The following is a 20,515-nucleotide window of genomic DNA, read 5'->3' on the forward strand; positions in this document are numbered from 1 at the left end:
TTACATTATTAATTTCTATTATTACAACCACAATAACTGTTCCTTTTTTTAAAGTTCCCATTGGGCTTTCAGTTTAGGCTCGTTGGAATCTTGCTATTTCTCGCAGAGCTTCTGATGATGTCCTGAGGAGCTCCAGAGTTCTGTGGAGCCCTGGTTGGGAAACACCGGTCCGGATTGTGTCCCAAGCGTGTACTAAAGACCTAGGAAGATACTCCTCTTAGAGAGCAGGTTTCCCTCATTCCTATTTATCATGGCTTGGATCAGGTAAAGGCCAGCATCTGTGAATGCGCTATCACAGACCGAACATTAGCAATAGAATTCAGGGTTTGTATCCATTTACCGATAAGTTAGTGACAGCTCCATGGGGACTCATGAGCTACCAGGTAGGGCGCCATGGTCCGCCTGACTTGTTTCAGGCCCTGAGCAAAAACTTTGTAGTTGGTAATGCTGATCTTGTTGAGCCTTTACCAGCAGTCTGACATGCTGATATGAAGGCAGTGAAATGTATGTTGTGAAGTCATGGCACTACCTTATAGTGATTTGCGGGGGTGATTTTGTAGAAAAAGAGCTGGAGGGACTCATTAGCATATGCCACGCCCCCTTGCCAGCACCGGAAGTGTGTCATTGGCACTGATTTACATATGCCACACGCCCTGACATCACCTGTCCTAGCTGTTTTGGTCCCAATCCTGGCCATTCAGGGCCGAAATTGGGCCCAAAATGGCAAAAAGGGGCTGAAAACGGCCAAAAAGGGACCCAAAATGGTCAGGATTGGGCCGCTGCTTAGCGGAAGACTGATCCACCACCCATCAGAGGCCCAATCCGTGCTGTTTCGGCCCCAATCCAGGCCGAAATGGGCCCAAAATGGCTGAGAGTCAGGTGGGTGGGGCCACCTGTCACGTGACCGCTTTGGGGAACTGCCGGAACTGCGCGTTCCCCCTCAAAATGAGCTCTGGTGATTTAGACCGCTGGCCAACCAAGCTCAGTATTATCTACTTTGACTGGTAGCAATTCTCGCCGTTTTTTTAAAAAAATATTCCCTTCTACCAAGTCCTATGCCCTGACCTGGATAGCCCAGGTGAGCCTGATTTCGTCAGATCTCAGGGCCAAGCTACAAGTGACGAATGACACTTGAACGGCAAGTGTATTTCTCCCTGTTCACTTGCCCTCTACTCAATCCACTTGCCATTCAAGTGTCATTTGTCGCTTGTAGCTTGGCCCTCAGAAGCTAAGCAGGGTCGGCCTTGGTTAGTGCTTGGACGGGAGACCTCCAATGAAGACCAGGTTGCAGAGGCAGACAATGGCAAGCCACCTCTGTTAGTCTCTTGCCATGAAACCTCCGCCAGGGGTGGCCATAAGTCAGCTATGACTTGAGGGCACTCTCCACCACCTCACCAGGTCCTATAAATCTAGGTGGCAAAGATTGAACCTGGAGCCTTCTGCATGCAAAATTGATGCTCTGCCACTGAGCCACGGCCTTGCCACTCCCACCTCCTCCTCAGGAAACGATCTACTAGCTACATTTCTTGCTGTTGGGTCTGCTGTTGCAGCAGAGTTGTCAACTTTTAAACAGTTTTCCCTGTTCCTTTGACTTTAAAAACACTTTGAGTTACAAATGTTAGAAGATAATGTTCAGCTCCATGTCTTGGAAAGATTCACGTGTTGATTTTTTTTTTGTTACAGGCATAGGAACATACTAGGAACCGGTCATTTGGCAATCCTGTGTTAAAGGCATGGGAGCACTGCCAGCGGAAAAGTTGGCAATCCAAAGCTCCCCGAGGGGAAGAGGTTATCAATGAAAGCAGCTTAATTTTGCTGGGTTAACAGTGAAAAGAAGTTAGGCGAGAGAGCACAAACCTACACAAAGCATAGGAATGGCTTGTGTTAAAATGCACAGTGCAGGGTTCAGTTTAGGGGGGCTGCAATCCTACAGCTAATTAGGGTGTTTCAATCCTAGCCATTTCAGTGAGGTTTAAATAACCTAAGTGTGTTCACGACTGCTGCTATTTCTTTCTTTTTTTAAAGTTTTTATTACAATATTACAAATAACATTTTTATTTAAAACCTAAATTTCAGTTTTCCCCCACCCTTTCCCTCCCCCCCTTTTCTCAGACTTCCAACAGTTTTCCAACCCTTATCTTATTCTATTCCTTACTTATCTATTCCATTTATAAATTATTATCTCATATTTCCCTAATAAACTAAATAATATCCATTAAATTCAGATCTATTCAAAACTTATACTTAACAATAATTAAAACTTCACTTTAAATGGTAAAGATCCCTATCTCCAATATTTCCCCCAGTTAGTAACTTTCAAATTGCCATAATTTCCCCTTCACGTCCCATTTTTTCTCCAAATACTCCTTCAGTCTCCCCCAGTCCTTAAAAAATTCTTCAGAGTTCTGGTCTCTCAGCCTTCTTGTCATCTTGTCCATTTCTGCCATGTACAGCAACGTTTGTATCCACTCTTCAATAGTTGTTGTGGGTTTTCTGGGCTGTATTGCCGTGGTCTTGGCATTGTAGTTCCTGACGTTTCGCCAGCAGCTGTGGCTGGCATCTTCAGAGGTGTAGCACCAAAAGACAGAGATCTCTCAGTGTCACACTGTGACACTGTGACACTGAGAGATCTCTGTCTTTTGGTGCTACACCTCTGAAGATGCCAGCCACAGCTGCTGGCGAAACATCAGGAACTACAGTGCCAAGACCACGGCAATACAGCCCGGAAAACCCACAACAACCATCGTTCTCCGGCCGTGAAAGCCTTCGACAATACATCACTCTTCAATAGATGGTATTTCTTGCAGGACTGCTGCTGTTATTTCTGTTTGTATCATATCCAATATACAGACGGTGCTACAGAGGTAATTAACGCTTTCTGAGCAGCGTGAAGGAAAGGAGTCGTTTATAAGCTGCCTTCGGCAAAGCCTGCATCAGTTCGTTGCCTTGTACAGCATTTGGCACAGTTCTGGTGTTAAATCCTGGGTTCTTCAACTGTGCGGCTGCCCCGGAAGAGATTAATGTATGCCTGAAGGGGACTTCCCTCCTGCCACTTCCCAAGCAAGCTTGCATCTTTTGTCCAGGGTGCCTTGTTGGGCACTGAACCCTGGAGAGGATTTAGGGGCAAGTTCTAGGTGGGGTTGCTACCTCTGGATTGGGAGAAAGTGGGGTTTGGAGAGAATAGGGACCTCTGCGAGGTTTTTTTAATTAAAGTTTAAATATTACATAAAACAGAACGTCCCAGTAACAATTCCAGTTACACACAGCAAAAGAGGGGGTAAGGGCCAGTAGATAAATTAATTGAAAACGGGTAGCTTATCCAGAACAAAACAGCATTTTATAAAAATACCCACTCAAGAATAAACCCGTTTGTACTGACTTTACTACATCAGATGCTTAGACCAGCAATAACTCCTTAAATCTTTGGTGCTGAAGCAGATTTTCATTTGAAGCCAAAAATCCATTATTGGAGGCCATGTTGAAATCTATTGGTTCCACCCCCCCAGTTCTTTTTCCCCCTTGTATCCCAGTGAGGTCTAATGCCATAGAGTTCACCTTCCAAAGCAGCCATTTTCTCCAGGGGAACTGACCTCTTTCGTCCGGAGATGTGTTGTAATTCTAGTTCTCCATTCCCCGCCTGGAGGTTGGCAACCGTAGCTCTAAGGCATGTGGGCTGCCCCAGGTCTGCCGGGGCTAATTGTAGCGCTGATGAAAGTTCACCTTTTGTATAAGGAAATGCTGAGGGGTGATCCATAAACTAATATCATTGAACCCCCGCAGTTTATTGATTTGTTAAAATATTTATATGCTGCTTTACTTACTGAGAATGGAGGCTCAAGGGCAGCTCACCAACCCCCCTACAAAAACAAAACCTGTTGCATAAGTACTAGAGATTTAAACTTTTTAAAAGACAGATTAGATAAACACAGATATACAAGGGGAAATTGAACTGGCCCTGGAATAATATGGTCTATAAGCAGCTTGCTCGTGTCAACCAATAAGCGGCATTTTTCAGGAACATGTGAGTTTGCCCAGGTCTTCTTAAAGGTATCCTCAATTAACATGTTGCAATAGAATTCTCTGGAAGTGGCCAGAACATTTTTAAGGGGTGAATCACGAATGCAAAGGGATTTGACTGACCTCTGTCTAACACATTTTCATTCTACCTTCCCCCTTGGGCGCTTAGGGCAGTCATAGCCCATAGAGTCTGCCCATCCTTCCTTTGATCCTCACAACAGCCCTGTGAGGTAGGGTCAGCTGGGATGGGGAGAGATTGGTCTGAGCTTCGTGACTTGTGTAGGAATTCGAACCCGGCTCTTCCCAGCCCTAGGCCAACACGCTAACCGCTACACTTCACTCTTTTTAGTAGCAAAGTGTCTTCCGATCAACATACCGTCCGTCTCTGTGCCGAGTAAGTCAACAGAAAAGTTATTGTTTAGCTCTTGAAGGTTGCAGCTAGGCCTGTGGGCTACTCAGGTCACCTCACACTAGCACAAAGCAAATCCTATCTCACACACAGACTTTGAGACTTTGCAAACAAAAGTTTTGTGGTCTTGCCACACCCCTGTTGCTTAGTCTAGCAGCTGGTGGTGAGTCAGGGATGGGTTTAACTCTTGCAGAGTTCTTAGAAGGATATGGATTTGATGCTTGGCTTTCTTGCAGTTTACTGGGACAGCCCTGTGGAGATTGCATTTATCAATAGACTTTCTCCACCATCACTGGGTCAGGCTTTACCACCTCCGCCCCATAGCTGCTGCAGGACAGTGCCAAGAGAACTTTCTCTCTATCCCTTCTTCCAGCTGACCCAAGGTCACCCAGCTGGTTTCAAGCAAAACAGTGGGGAATCAAACCTGGCTCTCCAGATTAGAGTCCCACGCTCTTAACCACTACACCAACCTGGCTCTCACGAAGGAGTATCTCACTTCTACCTGAATACATTTCTGTTTAGAGATAAGGGTTTCCGACCTCTGAGGAGACCCACCACAAGCTCTGAGAAAAACCTTAGTTTCTTTCCTGACATTCGTCAGTATATGTTGAGAAAAGATAATTACAACCCTCAGTCACAGTACAGGATGACAGAGTATAGGAAGCGATGCTGAATTTCAGCAGGTCCATCAAAGGTAGCCAGAACTGCCTAACACACAATGTATTGTTTATATCACAGAGCTAGCTGCTTGAAGTAAGGTTGCCAACTTCCAGGTGATGTCTAACCAAGAGGACTCCCCCGGGTACAATGTAGCCTCTAACCAAAAAACCACACCCACCCAGAGGTAAAGAGTTAAATCCATGTACATATTGTATGGATATTATACAAGTTTGTAAGAGATGGTCATTATACACTAGTGGAGCACTTTTAGCACGGTTGCACTTTATAAAAAATTATATATATATAAAAGTATAATAATATGGTGTGTGTGGTTTTAACTCTTTACCTCCAGGTGGGTGTTGCTTTTGGTTAGTAACTTCCAGGCAGTGGCTGGAGATCTTCCAGAATTAAAACTGATCTCCAGCCCACAGAGCTCAGTTCCCCTGCAGAAAACGGCTGCCATGGAGGGTGCACTCTATGGCATTATGTCCCACTGAGGTTTAACATGGATGTAATGCCAATAAAGGCTGCTGCTGCTGCTGAAGTGAAAAATACGTACAACCGTTTTTTTTTCTACTAAAGGACCTCTTTGTAGACAACATTGGTGGTTTCCCCCTACTTTAGAGCCCCCACTTTGAGGAGAAGCTTGTGGGCTTGTAAGCCAGGAGGGTTGACCATGTTGAGGAACTCCACAGGGTAGTGGACCGCATCATCCACAGTGGATCGCTGAGTCCACAGATCTGTACTCCATTTCTGCCCCTTCGAGGGAGTTAAGTTGTGTTTCATTTATGATGGCAGCGTTGTCTTTCTTGGGGGTCAGAGTGGCACACTTGCGCAGCCCGTCCATGGACTTCTTCGTGATTGTGATGTCAGGGTATATCGTGGCTGTTAGGTCTTCTAGGGTCGTCACTACTGTGCCCAGGCCTGCAGGGATGGTCACCTTTCCCTTGGACTTGGGAATTGCCAGTACTTGCCCACTGCTGCTCAGTGCACTGCAGGACTACGATGTGCATATTTCTTAGCCGCATCTCTAAGTTGCTTCCTCCATTTAGCATTGGTATATCTTGCACGACGTCTGCCAGGAGGCTTCTTGGGGGTAGTAAGAGGTGATGGCTACGAGGTGGAGTTGGACTGAAGAAGGGGTGGTGTGGTGAGTGGGCCCTTCAGCAGGTTCATATGAGAGGTTCGCATTGAAATGACCCCTAGAAAGGTCATGCACCATCTCTCCATGAACATTTAAAAACTCAGCTGCCATACTGACTTTTATATAAAATCCCTATTCAGGAGTCTTGTACTGTCTTTCTTCAACTGTCTGCAGTTTCCTTGACCTAATTTTTACCTCAGAACACATGCAACCCTAGAGGGGAGGTGCATTTTTACCTCAGGACACGTTCAATGACTGGGAGTAATTGAGTGTGTCCTGAGTAACGTGTGTCCTGCATATTGTTTAGAATGTTGGGCTGATGGCCAATCAAGGCCACATATGCAAATGTGGCTGAGTTGGCAGTTGGCGGGGGGGGGGGGAAGAGCCACACAGGGAAGCTGTATCCCTATGGGAAAACACATTTTACCCCTTTTTACCCCCTTAGGGGGCAAATTTCTTAAAATCCCTTCTTAGTGAGCCTCTATATCACAAAAGGAACGTCCTGCCCAAATTTCACATTACTAGGTCCAGTGGTTTGGGCTGGGTGTTGATAAGTCAGTCAGGACACTTGTCTTTATTTATTTATGTTGCTTTATGTATGTATGTATGTATGTTACTTATATTCCGCCTTTCTCACTGAGGGCCAAGCTACACATGATGAATGACACTTGAACGGCAAGTGGATTGAGTGGAGGGCAAGTGAACAGGGAGAAATACACTTGCCATTCAAGTGTCATTCGTCATGTGTAGCTTGGCCCTCAGACTCAAGGTGGATTACATAGTGTGAGATTAGTACAATTAGTGGCAAGGACAAGGGCAGGCATTTCCATACAGTGTCAAGAACATTTTCATAAGCAATGTCATGGGGTAAAAGAATTAGCAAGGATCCAGTATGGGGTTGAGGAATTGCTGAAAGAGAACATAATCAATTCTAGGACTTATATTGAACAACATAAAGCACAGGTAGGATATGGGAGTACATATTTAAAGCAACAGATAATATGTAAGGCAACATAATGGTGAAATCTATGGTTTCTAACTCATTAGCGAAACATCTGGGATCCTTTTCCTACAATACCACCCTCTTAGCTGAGAAAAAAGGCCTTTTTGAATAATTCGGTTTTGCACCGTTTGCAGAAAGCAAACAATGTATATTGTAACTTCTATGTGGGGCCTGGAGATCTGCTGGAGTGACAGCTGGTCTTCAGATGGCAGAGGTTAGTTCCCCTGGTGAAAATTGTTTGGAGGGTGGACTCTATGGCATTATACCCAAACTCTGCCCTCAAATATCCAGGAATTTTCCAGCTTGGAGCTGACAGTCCTAATTGCAACTCAGACACAGTTTTGTGGTTTTCTCAGATATCAAAATTTTTGGGAAACATCCAATGTTTTTTAAAAAAATGATTTTGCCTTATTTCTAAAGCCCTTGAAGCATTCTCAGATTGGCAGGGGATGAGCAATTCAGTTTGTAGATGCGGTGTGCTGAACACACAAGTACACCTTCAAAGATTTTTAGAAAACACCACAATGCTGTGTTTGAACCTTCCCGGGCCATTTGCTTAAGCAGATGTGAAATAGAAACATCACAGCTGGGCACAATTTTGCAGCGCTGGCCTGGATAGGCAAGGAAGAGGCAGCCGAACATAACTTTGCAAATGTACTATTAAAACATAGTGTGTAGCACCATACAGGTCTCATGTTTCAAACTGGAACAAGCAGGGGCGGCGCGCCTATTGAGGCCAGGTAGGTGGTGGCCGCAGGCGTGGGGTGCCGGGAGGGAGCGCTGGAAGAGGCGCGGGGGACGAGAGCGCGCCCCCCAAAGCAGAAGCCTCCTATTCCTCCCACCCCGCGCCGCCGCCGCTGCCAGCACAAGCACCCGGCTGGGCGCAGTCACCGCGGGCAGGCATCTGCTGCGGCGGAGGCAACCGAGCGGGAGAGCTCGGAGGCCGCCCGCCGCAGCGATCGGGCCGGCGCCGGTGCGTGCGCTCCTGTGATGACGTCACGCATGACGTCATCACGCAGGCAGGTGCGCGTGTGCTCGTGCGCGCGCGGGGGGGGGGGCGCTTGGCCGGCCAGCCGCGAGCGCGGCAAACCCTAGCGCCGCCCCGGGAACAAGCACAGGCTGGTCTCTGCCCCACACTTTCTTCTCAGGTGCCCCACCTTGCAGAGGGGCATCGAAGTTCATTGTAATGGAGGGAGGGTAATCGGGGCAATTGTCCACAGCCTCAGGCATGGAGGGGCTCCCATCAACATATGCAAACAGCTCTGGCACATATCCAGCTATCCCAGGTACCTTGTGGTGTAGGACTTGCCTGCTTCTTTTTCCTTTTGCAGCCCACTTAGGTCTACAAAATTTTGTTCCAGGTTGTGTGTGTGTGTGTAAGTGAATGTTAAGGAGCAGTCGGGAACAAATTGGGAGAGGGAATTGGTGGAAGCTACCACCCTCTGTTCTAGAAACAGAAGTGCTCTGAAATCTTCTGAACTGTGTTTTGGTTCCTAATTTCTTTGTGTGTATATGATGGGCCCTAAACAGAGAGAATGGAGCCTTTGGCACAGAGTGGTAAGCTGCAGTACTGCAGCCCAGGCTCTGCTCACGACCTGAGTTCGATCCCGGTGGAAACCAGGTTCAGGTAGCCGGCTCAAGGTTGACTCAGCCTTCCATCCTTCCGAGGTTGGTAAAATGAGGGTAAAGTGTAGATGACTGGGGAAGGCAATGGCAAACCACCCCGTAAAAAGTCTGCCAAGAATATGTCGTGGTGTGACGTCCCCCCATGGGTCAGTAATGACTCGGTGCTTGCACTTTTACCTTTAAACAGAGAGAAGGGTATAAATTTCCCCTGATTAGAGTACCGAATACTTCCTAGGCAAATACTGGGAGATTTGGGAGTTGGCATCTAGGAAGGATAGAGTTTAGATAGGGTTGCCAGCCCTTGGCTGGCAATCTCCTTGAGCCTGGGTGGGGGAGACTTTCCAAAACAATCACCCATGATGCCCTGGTGTCACTTCCAGCTGAATAACTGGAAGTGACATAATCTCGTTGCGGAGTGCTCTAGGATAGAGTTTTAGAGAACTCCTAGAGCATCCTGCGGTGTAGTGACGTCACTTCCAGTTGAGTGGCTGGAAGAGATGGCATGACATTACAGGATGCTGTTCCACCTTCTCATAGAGCAGTGGGGGACCAAGTTTTGGAATATTTTGATTGGTCCTAAGAAAAAGTATAACACTTCTTTGCTTTTGGAATTATCTGTGGACCTAGGAGGCTGTTTGTAGCCTTTGTCTGTTTAACAAAAAATGGGTAGAGTTGTTGGTATTAAATGCACTGTGTTTGATAGCACATTTACAAAGTGTGTTTTGGTTCATGGCAAAATCCAATAATAAAATCCAAGCTTTAAGGTTCTTTTCTGTTTAAAGTTCTTTTCGGATTCAGTGGTGGAGTGTTTACTCAAAGTTTCTCAAAGCAGGATGAATCATAGAGAGCCACTTTTGGGGTGTGGGAATAGGACGTGGGAGGGGAATATTTTGAGTAGACAAAGAGCAGGGAGGGAACGCGTTAAGCAGCCCTTGCCCTGGGCTAATCTTCTGTCCAAAGCTGCTTTGCAATAAAAAAAAAAGCCCTTGGGGGAAAGAATTACTCAATTGAGCATCACATGGAGCCTGAGATTTAGCTGCCAGCAGGGGAACTGAAACCAGAATGAAACCAGCTCTTATCAGAACTGGGCTATTGTTCAGGTCAAAAGACAAAATGGGTTTGTGGAGTTAAGAGGTGAATCTCTCTGTGTCTGTGGGAACTCTGGGCAAGGCGATCTGATGTTTGATTAGGGCGCTTCAGAGGTTAGCTGGATCTGCCCGTGGCCGTCTCTCTGCAAATCTCAAAAGCGACACTCTCTCAACTTGAGTATTTTGTCATTTGAGATCCAGAGGGGTTAGCCATGTTAGTCTGTAGGTGCAAAATAGTGATTCACGAAGCTTCTCAAACTCAGATTTGAACTAAATCCGAAAAGTACGCTCTTAAATATTTTACCAATTCATGCGAGAAAAGAACAGGGAGATCTATTCCGATATATGGTGACGGCAGCGAGAATACTATTTGCAGCAAAATGAAAAACTGATGCGTGGCCAGGACGGATTCACGAATATGTTTCAATGGCTAAATTGACTACCTATTTACAAAATAGACCGTTAAATGAGTTCTGGGAAAAATGGAAGGATCTTTTTGATTATTTCGGTATAATTAATTGATATAGAATCTCAGAGGGAGGGAGGGAAGGAGAAGAAAAGAGGGATGTTCAGGCTAAGGGAAATCAAATATGCAATAGATCCAGAGGAGTTAGCCGTGTTAGTCTGTAGTAGCAAAATCAAAAAGAGTCCAGTAGCACCTTTAAGACTAACCAATTTTATTGTAGCATAAGCTTTCGAGAATCAAGTTCTCTTCGTCAGATGCATGATCCGAACTGGTCAAATACAGAAGAGGAGGGGAGAGAGGGGAGAAAGAAGGGGACATATATCACAAGGAGACAGAATGCCATTAGCGTGGAGGCAGTCAAAACATTCCTTTGCTTGGAAATGTAAACATCTCCTTTTGGTGTGCAGTCAGTTTGCCGTATAAGTTTGTAGCAGTGAAAGTATCCAATTCCTATGTAGTATAAGCCTTCGATGACCACAGCTCTCCCTGCCAGCTGCATCTGACAAAGAGAACTGTGGTCCCCGAAAGCCCACACCAGGCGTCACTGGGCTCCCCAGATTCTCTGTAAAGAGAATCTGTTACCTGTGATAATGTGATAACCATTCATAGTCTCTATTCAGTCCCAGCTTGACAGAGTCAAATTTGCATATGAATTCCAATTCAGCAGCCTCCCGTTGGATTTTGATTTTGAAAGGTTTCTGTTGAACCACAGCGACCTTTAAGTCTTTGATGGAATGTCCTGGTAGACTGAAGTGTTCTCCCACTGGTTTCTGGATGTTGCCATTTCTAATGTCAGATTTGTGTCCATTTATTCTTTTGCGTAGAGGTTGGCTGGTTTGTCCAATGTACAGATATGCAATGTTCTTTATTCAATCAAAGAAGCTTAAGTGTATGGTCTGTTTAACCCCCAAAACTATTATAGATGTACTGCTTATATATTTATTGTTTGTATACGATTGCATAAGTTTCAATTTTAATGTCTAATCTAGAATCTCAATAATCTTTTTCCTATGCAGTTACGTTACTAAACTCTTTTTTCTTTTAAATAAAGATTGTTTATTAAAGAAAAAAAGCATAGTATGTAATTGCAAAATAGTAAAAAGTCCAGTAGCACCTTTAAGACTAACCAACTTTATTGAGGCATAAGCTTTCTCTTTACTATTTTGTCATTTTAACTGGATGTAAGCATGGCACCTGTGTGAATGTTAGCCTGCTGATGAAGCTGAGATTAGTCGGAAGCTGAGTGCTTTCCCCCCTTCAATGAAGTGCCGTCAAGTTGCAACCCACTTACGGCAACCCTTTGTGGGATTTTCAAGACAAGTGATGTACAGAAGTAGTTTGCCATTGCCTGCCTCTCAAAGTGCCTCGGTCTTTCTTGGTGGTCTCCTTTCTGAGTACTAACCATGGCTGATCCTACTTAGCTTCCAAGCTTTGACAAGCGAAAGCTAGTCAGGGCTAATAGTGCCATCAAGTGCCATCAAGTCACCTCCAACCTATGGCGAACCTATGAATGAAAGACCTCCAAAATGTCCTACCGTTAACAGACGTGCTCAGATCCTGCAAACTGGAGGATGGGGCTTCTTTCATTAAGTCCATCCATCTAATTTTAGGTCTTCCTCTTTTCCACCTGCCTTCCACTTTCCCTAGCATTATTGACTTTTCCAGAGAATCTTGTCTTCTCATGATGTGACCAAAGTACGATAGCCTCAGTTTTTATGATTTTAGCTTCTAGGGAGAATTTAGGCTTGATTTGATCTAGTACTCACTTATTCATCTTTTTGGCCATCCTTGGTATCCGCAAAAATCTCCAGCACCAATTTTCAAATGAATCAAATTTCTTCCTGTCAGCTTTCTTCATTGTTCAACTTTCGCATCTATACATAGTAATGGGCAGGGCTTTTTTTCAGTGGGAACGTGGTGGAACAGAGTTCCGGCACCTCTTGAAAATGTTCATATGGTCGGAGTCCCCACCCTCTGATCTCCAGACAGAGGGAAGTTTAGATTGCCCTCCACACAGCAGCGCGTAGGGCAATCTAAACTCTCTAGGGGCAGGGCCACTGGCCATGTGACCATTTTTGCCGAGGGCGATTTAAACTTTTAAAAACTCCCTCCTTGTTCCAGCTGACCCAAAGGGATGTCATTGTGCAGTCCTGAGCTCCACCACCTCTTTTCCCAGAAAAAAAGCCCTGGTAATGGGGAATACCATAGTTTGGATCATCTTGATCTTGGTTCCCAGAAAGACATCTTTATCTTTAAGGATCTTCTCTCGCTCCCTCAAAGCTGCTCTTCCAAGTCTCAATCTTCTTCTAATTTCTTCATTGCAGTCTCCCTTTGGGTTGATGATTGAGCCAAGGAATAGAAAACGGTGAACAATTTCAATTTCCACATTGTCAGCTTTAAAATTGTGTAATTCCTCAGTTGTCATTACTTTTGTCTTCTTGATATTCACCTGTAATCCTGCTTTGGTGCTTTCTCCTTTAACCAGCAGTAGGGCTAATAGCCAGATGCATAATTCCCCAGCAGGCTGGAATGGTTGCATGGATTTTTGAAAAAAAATTCTCAGCGGGACAATTCAAGAACCTTGGGTTTCTACAAACCTGGTTGCCTTAAGAGTAGTTGAAGGCAGAATCTTTGCCTTTCACGCAGAAGGTCCAGGGTTCGTCACTGACGATCTCTAGCTGAAAGCATGTCATAGGAACATGTGGAGCTCCTCCGTACTGAGTCAGTCCCTTGTTCCATCAGGTTCGGCATTGTCTACTCAGTCCGGCAGCTGCTCTCCAGAAGCCCTGGCAGAGGTCTTTCCCATCACCTACTCTTGACCCTTTCAGTTGGATGTGCTGAGAATTGAACCTGGGGCCTTCCACATATGAAGCGGGTGCTCTACCACTGAGCCATGGCCTCTAGTAGAGTTAGAGCAGAACCACAAGTGACAAAAGGCACAGATTGGACACTTGTCTGCTTCCCTCAAGTTTTGATGGGAAATGTAGGCAGCTTGGCGGAATGTTGGACAAATGACAGTTGAAAAGTCCATTGGACAGCAGTCAGAGAGCGAAGCTGCGAGACCAGGATGCCTACATTTCCCATCAAAACTTGAGGGAAGCAGACAAGTGTCCAATCTGTGCCTTTTGTCACTTGTGGTTCTGCTCTTAGAAATGATCTAGTAGAGTTAGAAATGAACACCGTGCCCCTCCCTATGGCCTAAGACCTCGGAAAGCTGCTACCAGGCAGGATGAACCATTCAGAGGATGGTAGGGCATTTCTTTTTTTTTTTTATCAAAAATTTTATTGGGTAGGTTAACATATAACAGATTACATATTACATCCATTTCTTTTTCAACTCGTACTAATTGTCTTACACTTATCAATTCAAATACACATTTCCCACCCTCCTTCCCCCTTTTACCCTAGACCCCCAACAGCACTAAAACCTTTTTAAATCTTATCATTTCCTCCTATTCTAATATCTGTCCCAGTTTTCAAAGGTAAAGTTCTTACATAGTTTTTAGTTCTATTATCATATACACATTAATAACTACCCATAAACCATAGTTGTCCTTTTACATCCCACTTATTTTCCAAATACTCTTTAAGTTTTTCCCAGTCCTTTAAAAATTCATTTGGGCTTTGTTCTTTCAATTTTCTTGTCGATTTGTCCATCTCCACCATGTACAACAGTTTTTGAATCCAATCCTAAGTTTCTGGTATCTCCTCTTGCTTCCAGTATTGCGCATATAATAATCTTGCTGCCACCAACATGTAATACAATAATGTCCTGTCCAATACATTAACTTTTTCCGTATTGAGCCCTAACAGAAACATTTCAGGGCATTTTGACAAATTACCTTTCATAATTATCAACATTTCCGCATATATCTTAGACCAGAATTGCTTAGCTTTGTCACAAGTCCACCACATATGTTAAAAAGAGCCTTCATGTTGTTTACATTTCCAACATTTGTTTGACACAGCATTACTCATATTTGCTATTTTTTTCTGTGTTAGATACCATCTATACATCATCTTATATCCATGATGGTAGGGCATTTCTGATGTGCCTTTGGCAAGGAGAGAAGGAAAGTTTTTAATCTTTCTCATTCAACTTTTTTTTTTACTGTCTAGGTTTTTGCAACCAAGAAGTGAATTGGAAACCCCTCATGCCGAGTATCCCACAGTGGTGCTGAGCACCGAAACAAAGACCCTGCCCTTTTTTATTGATTGGGTTTACCAGGACTTTCAAGAAGATGCCGAAGCTGAACGGGGTGGTTCCAACGTTGCTGGATGGCCTCCGGGAAAAGTTGGATCTGTACCTGGCTTGCTCGAAATGCAGCCTGCAGGAAAATGAGATTACGTATAGTCTGAAGGAGGTGGAACACAAATGCATGATGGAAATCCTCCTCGCCAGAAAGAAAGGCTCCAAAGGGAAATCCTGGCGGAAGGTCGGCAGGAGGCCTGGCTTTCCCACACCAGCCAGGTATGACATTTGTAGGTATTACGTCGCAGGCTCAGGCTGCCGAAGGCATAGGAATCACTGCACCTTTGCTTGGAGCCGGGAAGAGGTGGTGGTGTGGACGTTTGAAAAGCAGACCGGCATGGAGAGGCACGTTCTGAAAATGCTTGTGCGGCAGGCTCAAACCGGCGTTCTTGTGAACGGCCTTTCAAAGCCTGTGAAAGACAGCAGCTCGGAGGAAATCCGGAGCGAGTTTGGAGGCTATTTCCAGGAGATCTGCGGGCTGTGCTTCTATCAGAGTCCCCCAAAGATCTCCTCTAAGGACTCGAATCGGATCTGTGCCCAACACTGGAAAGCACTTCTGGTCCACGTGATTACCAACGGCAAGATGAAGGAGCAATACACAGAAATCCGGCCTCGCCCAGCGAACATAGAGAAACTGAGCTACTGCATGTTTGTTTCTACCGGGAGGGCGTGCAAGCATGGGGTAAAGCGGTGCAACTACGCGCATAGTGATGTGGAAATGGCTGTCTGGGAGGCAGAGCAGAAATGCGGCTTAGCACGTGCAGACCTTCTGCCCCCTTCGGTGGACCGCAAGCAAGAAGAACTCCCCGCGCAGCCTGAAGTCCACTTCTACTGCAAGGTGTGCCTGGTGACCTGTGATTCTCAGGAGAGCTTCGAGAACCACTGCTCCTCGGTGGAGCACTCACAGATGATTGCCACTGACGCCATGGCCCAGTGGAAACACCGCGCCCCTCCCTACGGCCTGAGGAAGTTTGCACTGTGTGGACGGTAAGCCCTCTACCTCTCTTATTCTACCATGTGTATCTTTTAATTCAAGATGGGTAGCCATGTTAGTCTGTCTGTAGCAGTAGAAAAGAGCAAGAGTCCAGTAGCACCTGTAAGACTAACAAAATTTGTGGTAGGGGATGAGCTTTTGGGAGCCACAGGTATCTGAAGAAGTGAGCTGTGGTTCACGAAAGCTCATACCCTACCACTAATTTTGTGAGTCTTATAGTTGCTACTGGACTCTTATCTTTTAATTATAAGCCACTTTGAGCAGGACTCTGAACAGGCGATGTAGAAATATTCTAAACGAGCCAACCTACCGATAAATAAATAAATAAAAAACAGTAGTTGTCTAGTTAAGCAAGAAAAAGTCTTCAGAGTTCACTTAAAGCCCTGCAGGGTCTCGCCCTCTTCTACCTCTCTACACTTTGAGGTGGCTCCTCGGGTTGCTGCTAGACTTATCAGTCCTCCTCCACTTACAAGGCAGAGCCCGGGGAGAAGGAACATCACAAGTATTGTGAGATCACTTCCGATTGAGCAGGCAGAAGTGATGTCATGGAGTCAGTGACACTGGGAATTTCTCGAAGACCATAGATATTCGGAAAATGCCCAGAGTGTCACTGACATCGTGATGTCACTTCTGCTCACTCAACCAGAAGTGATGTCCTGGCGTTGTGCTGACATGCCTCGCCATTTTCTCTCCCGCTTCGCAGAGCGGGAGCCGGAGCCAGGGGTGGCCCACGGCAGTGAGCTGTTGGATACTGCTAGCGGCTGCTATGCTTGAGGCTTTCTCTTTGTGCAAATAACAAGCCTGATATCCGCAACAAATTACAATACACAGAGTGAAAAACACCCGGATATCTAACAAAACTACTATATCTATTTCTCTTCAATGTCAAAATACAAATATGTTGCTTATACAAACAATACAATCTTCCCGAAGCTGGTACAGAAGTCAGTGGCTGTTTGACTTCTGTACCAGCTTTGGGAAGATTCTGTAATTATAAGAAACAACACGAATTACAGAAGACTTTTATGAATGCACTTACCATCATACCATCCTTTTCGCCCTTGGAGTACTTACCTTGCTCAAAGAAGAAACAGAGTGGGGTGTGGAGCCCCCTGTGATTAATGAACTGATTCAAAGAGTTCTGGAGATTCAATTAGTACTATGTACAATGATTGTATTTATGAGCATGATTGTATTGTTTGTATAAGCAACATATTTGTATTTCGACATTGAAGAGAAATAGATATAGTAGTTTTGTTAGATATCCGGGTGTTTTTCACTCTGCGTATTGTAATTTGAGGCTTTCTCTTTGGCTTGGACCTGAAAAGACATTTTCGCTTCTCTCCAGTTAAGCTTCACCACAGGCTGTCTTGGGGTGAAGGTTTATGCAATCCTTTTAAACAGTACTACAACAATTTGGAAAGCCCTTCCCCTTTAAAAACCATACCTTCTAAATGGGGAAATTGTAAATTTGCCATTTCTCCCTGTTTGGGGCCTACCACATAATTGCAAAGCAATTTGCAGTTCCTTAAACCAAGCTCCAGTCCTTCTCTCTCCTGCTTCTGGCCAGGCTGCTGGGAATGGGATAGGGTTGCCAACCTCCAGGTAGTGGCTGAAGATCTCCCAGAATGACAACTGATCTCCAAAGATCAGTTCCTCTGGAGAAAATAGCTGCTTTGGAGGGTGGACCCTATGGCATTATACTGCAGTGAGGTCCTTTCCTTCCCCAAATTCCACCCCTTCCTGGCTCTACCACCAAAATCTCCAGGAATTTCCCAAGCTGGAGCTGGCAACCCGAGGACGGGGGGAGGGGCCAGCACCTTGCAATTGATTGTACACAAATCCACTATAACAGAAACAACTGTATGTGAAGGAAAGTATAAGATGTGTTCCCATATTGGTGTTATGTGTTCCCATATTGGCGTTCGTGTCTGTGGGACCGCCTCTCCCCATATAAGCCCCAGAGGACCCTTCGCTCAAGCGATAAACATCTGTTTATCCCTGGCCCTAGGGAGGCCCGCCTGGCGTCGACCAGGGTCAGGGCTTTTTCGGCCCTGGCCCCAGCCTGGTGGAATGCTCTGTCTTGCGGGACCAGGGCCTGGCAGGACTTGTTGGCATTTCGCCGGGCCTGCAAGACGGAGCTATTCCGCCAGGCATATGGTTGATGCTAGGTGGTGCCCCCCCCTTTGGTGGTTTTTTTTTTTTTTAATTTTATGCCCTCCCGCCCAATGTCACCTCTTGTCCTTCACATAGTTGCTGTAAAATGCTCACATGCTGCCATGTTTTCTGTTTTTACATTTGTATTTATATAAATGTAGTATATATTTTAAATTGAATGATATGTATTATTTATGCTTTTAATGGTGGCAGTTCTCAGTAAACACAAAGAAAATCTGTGTTCTGTGCAAACAAAAGGCGGTTCCTATGGTGCATTTACCGTGTAAATATTGCATTCATCTGTTTGCCATAAAAACATACAAGGAGGTAGTCAAGTTATTAAAGCTCTGCTCCCCACTTAGTCCGGGCTGCCTGTTTTGCAGTGTGCCAGTATGAGAGTTTTCACTGAGCTCTGTGGTGTTCTCTAGCATCTGCATTCCGCAATGTGGGATAGAAGCTTGCTTATTATGAAATGGAAGTGGAAACTTTTTAAAGATACTGGATTATGGACTCCGTAAGAACATAAGAGAAGCCATGTTGGATCAGGCCAATGGCCCATACAGCCCAACGCTCTGTCTCACACAGTGCCCAAAAAACCAGGTGTCCTCAGGAGGTCTGCCAGTGGGGAAAGGACACTAGAAGCCCCCCCCCCGATTGCCACCCCCCCCCCCCAAACACCAAGAATACAGAGCACCACTGCTCTAGACAGAGATCCATCTGTACCTTGTGGCTAATAGCCACTGATGGACCTCTGCTGTGTATGTTTATCCAATCCCCTCTTGAAGCTGTCTATGCTTGAAGCTGCCACCACCTCCCGAGGCAGTGAATTCCATGTGTTAATCACCCTTTGGGTGAAGAAATACTTCCTTTTATCCATTCTAACCTGACTGCTCAGCAATTTCATTGAGTGCCCACGAGTTCTTGTATTGTGAGAAAGAGAGAAAAATACTTCTTTCTGTACCTTCACTGTCCCATGCATAATCTTGTAAACCTCTGTCATGTCACCCCTCAGTCGTCCTTTCTCCAAGCTAAAGAGCCCCCAGCGCTTTAACCTTTCTTCACAGGGGAAGTGTTCCATCCCTTTAATCATTCTAGTTGCCCTTTTCGGCACTTTTTCCAGTGCTATAATATCTTTTTTGAGGTGTGGTGACTAGTATTGTACACAGTCTTCCAAATGAGGCCATACCATTGGATTTATACAGGGGCATTATGATACTAGCTGAGAATCCATAGTGGATTCTCTGCTTGGCCAGCGAAACTGTGAAGAGGGATAAAAAATACAGCATGGAAATAGTCCAGGAAAAGGAAATGGGCAAACAGACACGTCTGCCACAGATTCCCTGCCTCTGAATAACAATTCTTGAATCTGAGTAATTATCCTGAGTTAACAACTTTAATGAATGATTTATGGGAAACTGAAGGCAGATTAAGGAATTGAATCCACAATTCCAGCATCTTCTGCTAAGTAGCAGAGACTTTTTAAAGAAAATGAATACATCACCTCTCCATAGATTGACTGGAGGGGAACAACAAACAGTAAAAAAAAGTAAATACAATTATACATCAGAATGAAGCAATACAACGCTAAAATAACACACAACTCTAACCCCCTCCAGCAATAGTACCATTTAAAAACATTGCATTAAAAATCTCAGCATATGTGTTAACACAGCTGTCGAAGAACTATGGGCCAGAAAAGAAGCAATAGTTAACCCAAAGGACAGTATCAATCTTCATGTAATAGTTGGGTAAAGAGAAATCGTCTCGCCTGGGCGAAGGGGAAGGAAGATGAATGTATATCCTTTCGTATAATTCTTTTTCTCTGGGCTGGTTTCTTCCTGCAGAGGTGAGATCTGTGAATACGGGCAGGATTGCACTAAGGCCCATTCCACCGAAGAGCTCGAAGAGTGGATCCAGAGGGCAAAAGTGGCAGAGAAAAATAAGGAGTCTGCCAGGGAAGGTGGCCTCCTCTCTTACCAGGACCGGCTTCTTGCGGAATACAGGCAAAGCCACAATGAAGTCTTAATCGTAAGTAGACATGGGCATGAACAGAAAAAACCCCCGAACATGATGTTCGTTGCCATCCACGTATAACGAACAACGACGAACATGACCTGTTCACAAACATGTTCATTGTTTGTGGGGGCCAGCAGGCTCTCCTCCAGCCATCAAGATCCCTACCACACCACTCCCAGAAACCCTACCTGAGCAGGCAGCAGGAAAGGTACTAATAATAAATAATAGCTTGGCCCCAGAGCCTGGCAGCAGCTCTGGAGCCTGAAGGGGTAGATCCCTATCCCACCACACACAAAGAAAATTCAAGCTCCAATGCACTCTCCCTGTCTCTCTCTCAAAATGCCAACAGCAACTGTCTCTCCCTCACTGTCTGCAAAAGCAGAGCTGGGAGCCCCCCTCCCCCCTGCTCTTTGCTTCCTTGTAACAAATTTGGAGCTCCACACTTGAAAGGAAGACCTGCCTATCAAGCTAAATTGGGCTTAGATTGGGGTTTCCAGGGCAACAGCAGGAGTTCAGACAGAGTTCAGACAATCCCTGCCTAAGTTGCCAAGGGAATTGATTGCAGGTGCCAGACTGTCTGGCTTGACGAACTGCAAGACGAACAGCAACGAATGAGGCTTGCAACAACCACCTATTCGTTTAGAATGGGGCCTCACTAACAGCTTGTTCACGAACAGCTGATT

General features: G+C 45.3%; 1 protein-coding gene across 1 annotated transcript in view; it reads left to right on the forward strand.

Moving 5' to 3' along the window:
* Positions 1–20,515, forward strand: part of HELZ2 (helicase with zinc finger 2) — a 104,466-nt gene that overhangs the window by 11,150 nt on the left and 72,801 nt on the right. Inside the window, 2 exon segments of the mRNA XM_054979875.1 lie at positions 14,533–15,652; positions 19,661–19,844. Of these exon segments, the coding sequence (XP_054835850.1) occupies positions 14,655–15,652; positions 19,661–19,844 (1,182 nt within the window). The 5' untranslated portion in view covers positions 14,533–14,654.

This window comes from Eublepharis macularius, chromosome 5, assembly GCF_028583425.1.
Source record: "Eublepharis macularius isolate TG4126 chromosome 5, MPM_Emac_v1.0, whole genome shotgun sequence".
Lineage (NCBI taxonomy): Eukaryota > Metazoa > Chordata > Lepidosauria > Squamata > Eublepharidae > Eublepharis > Eublepharis macularius.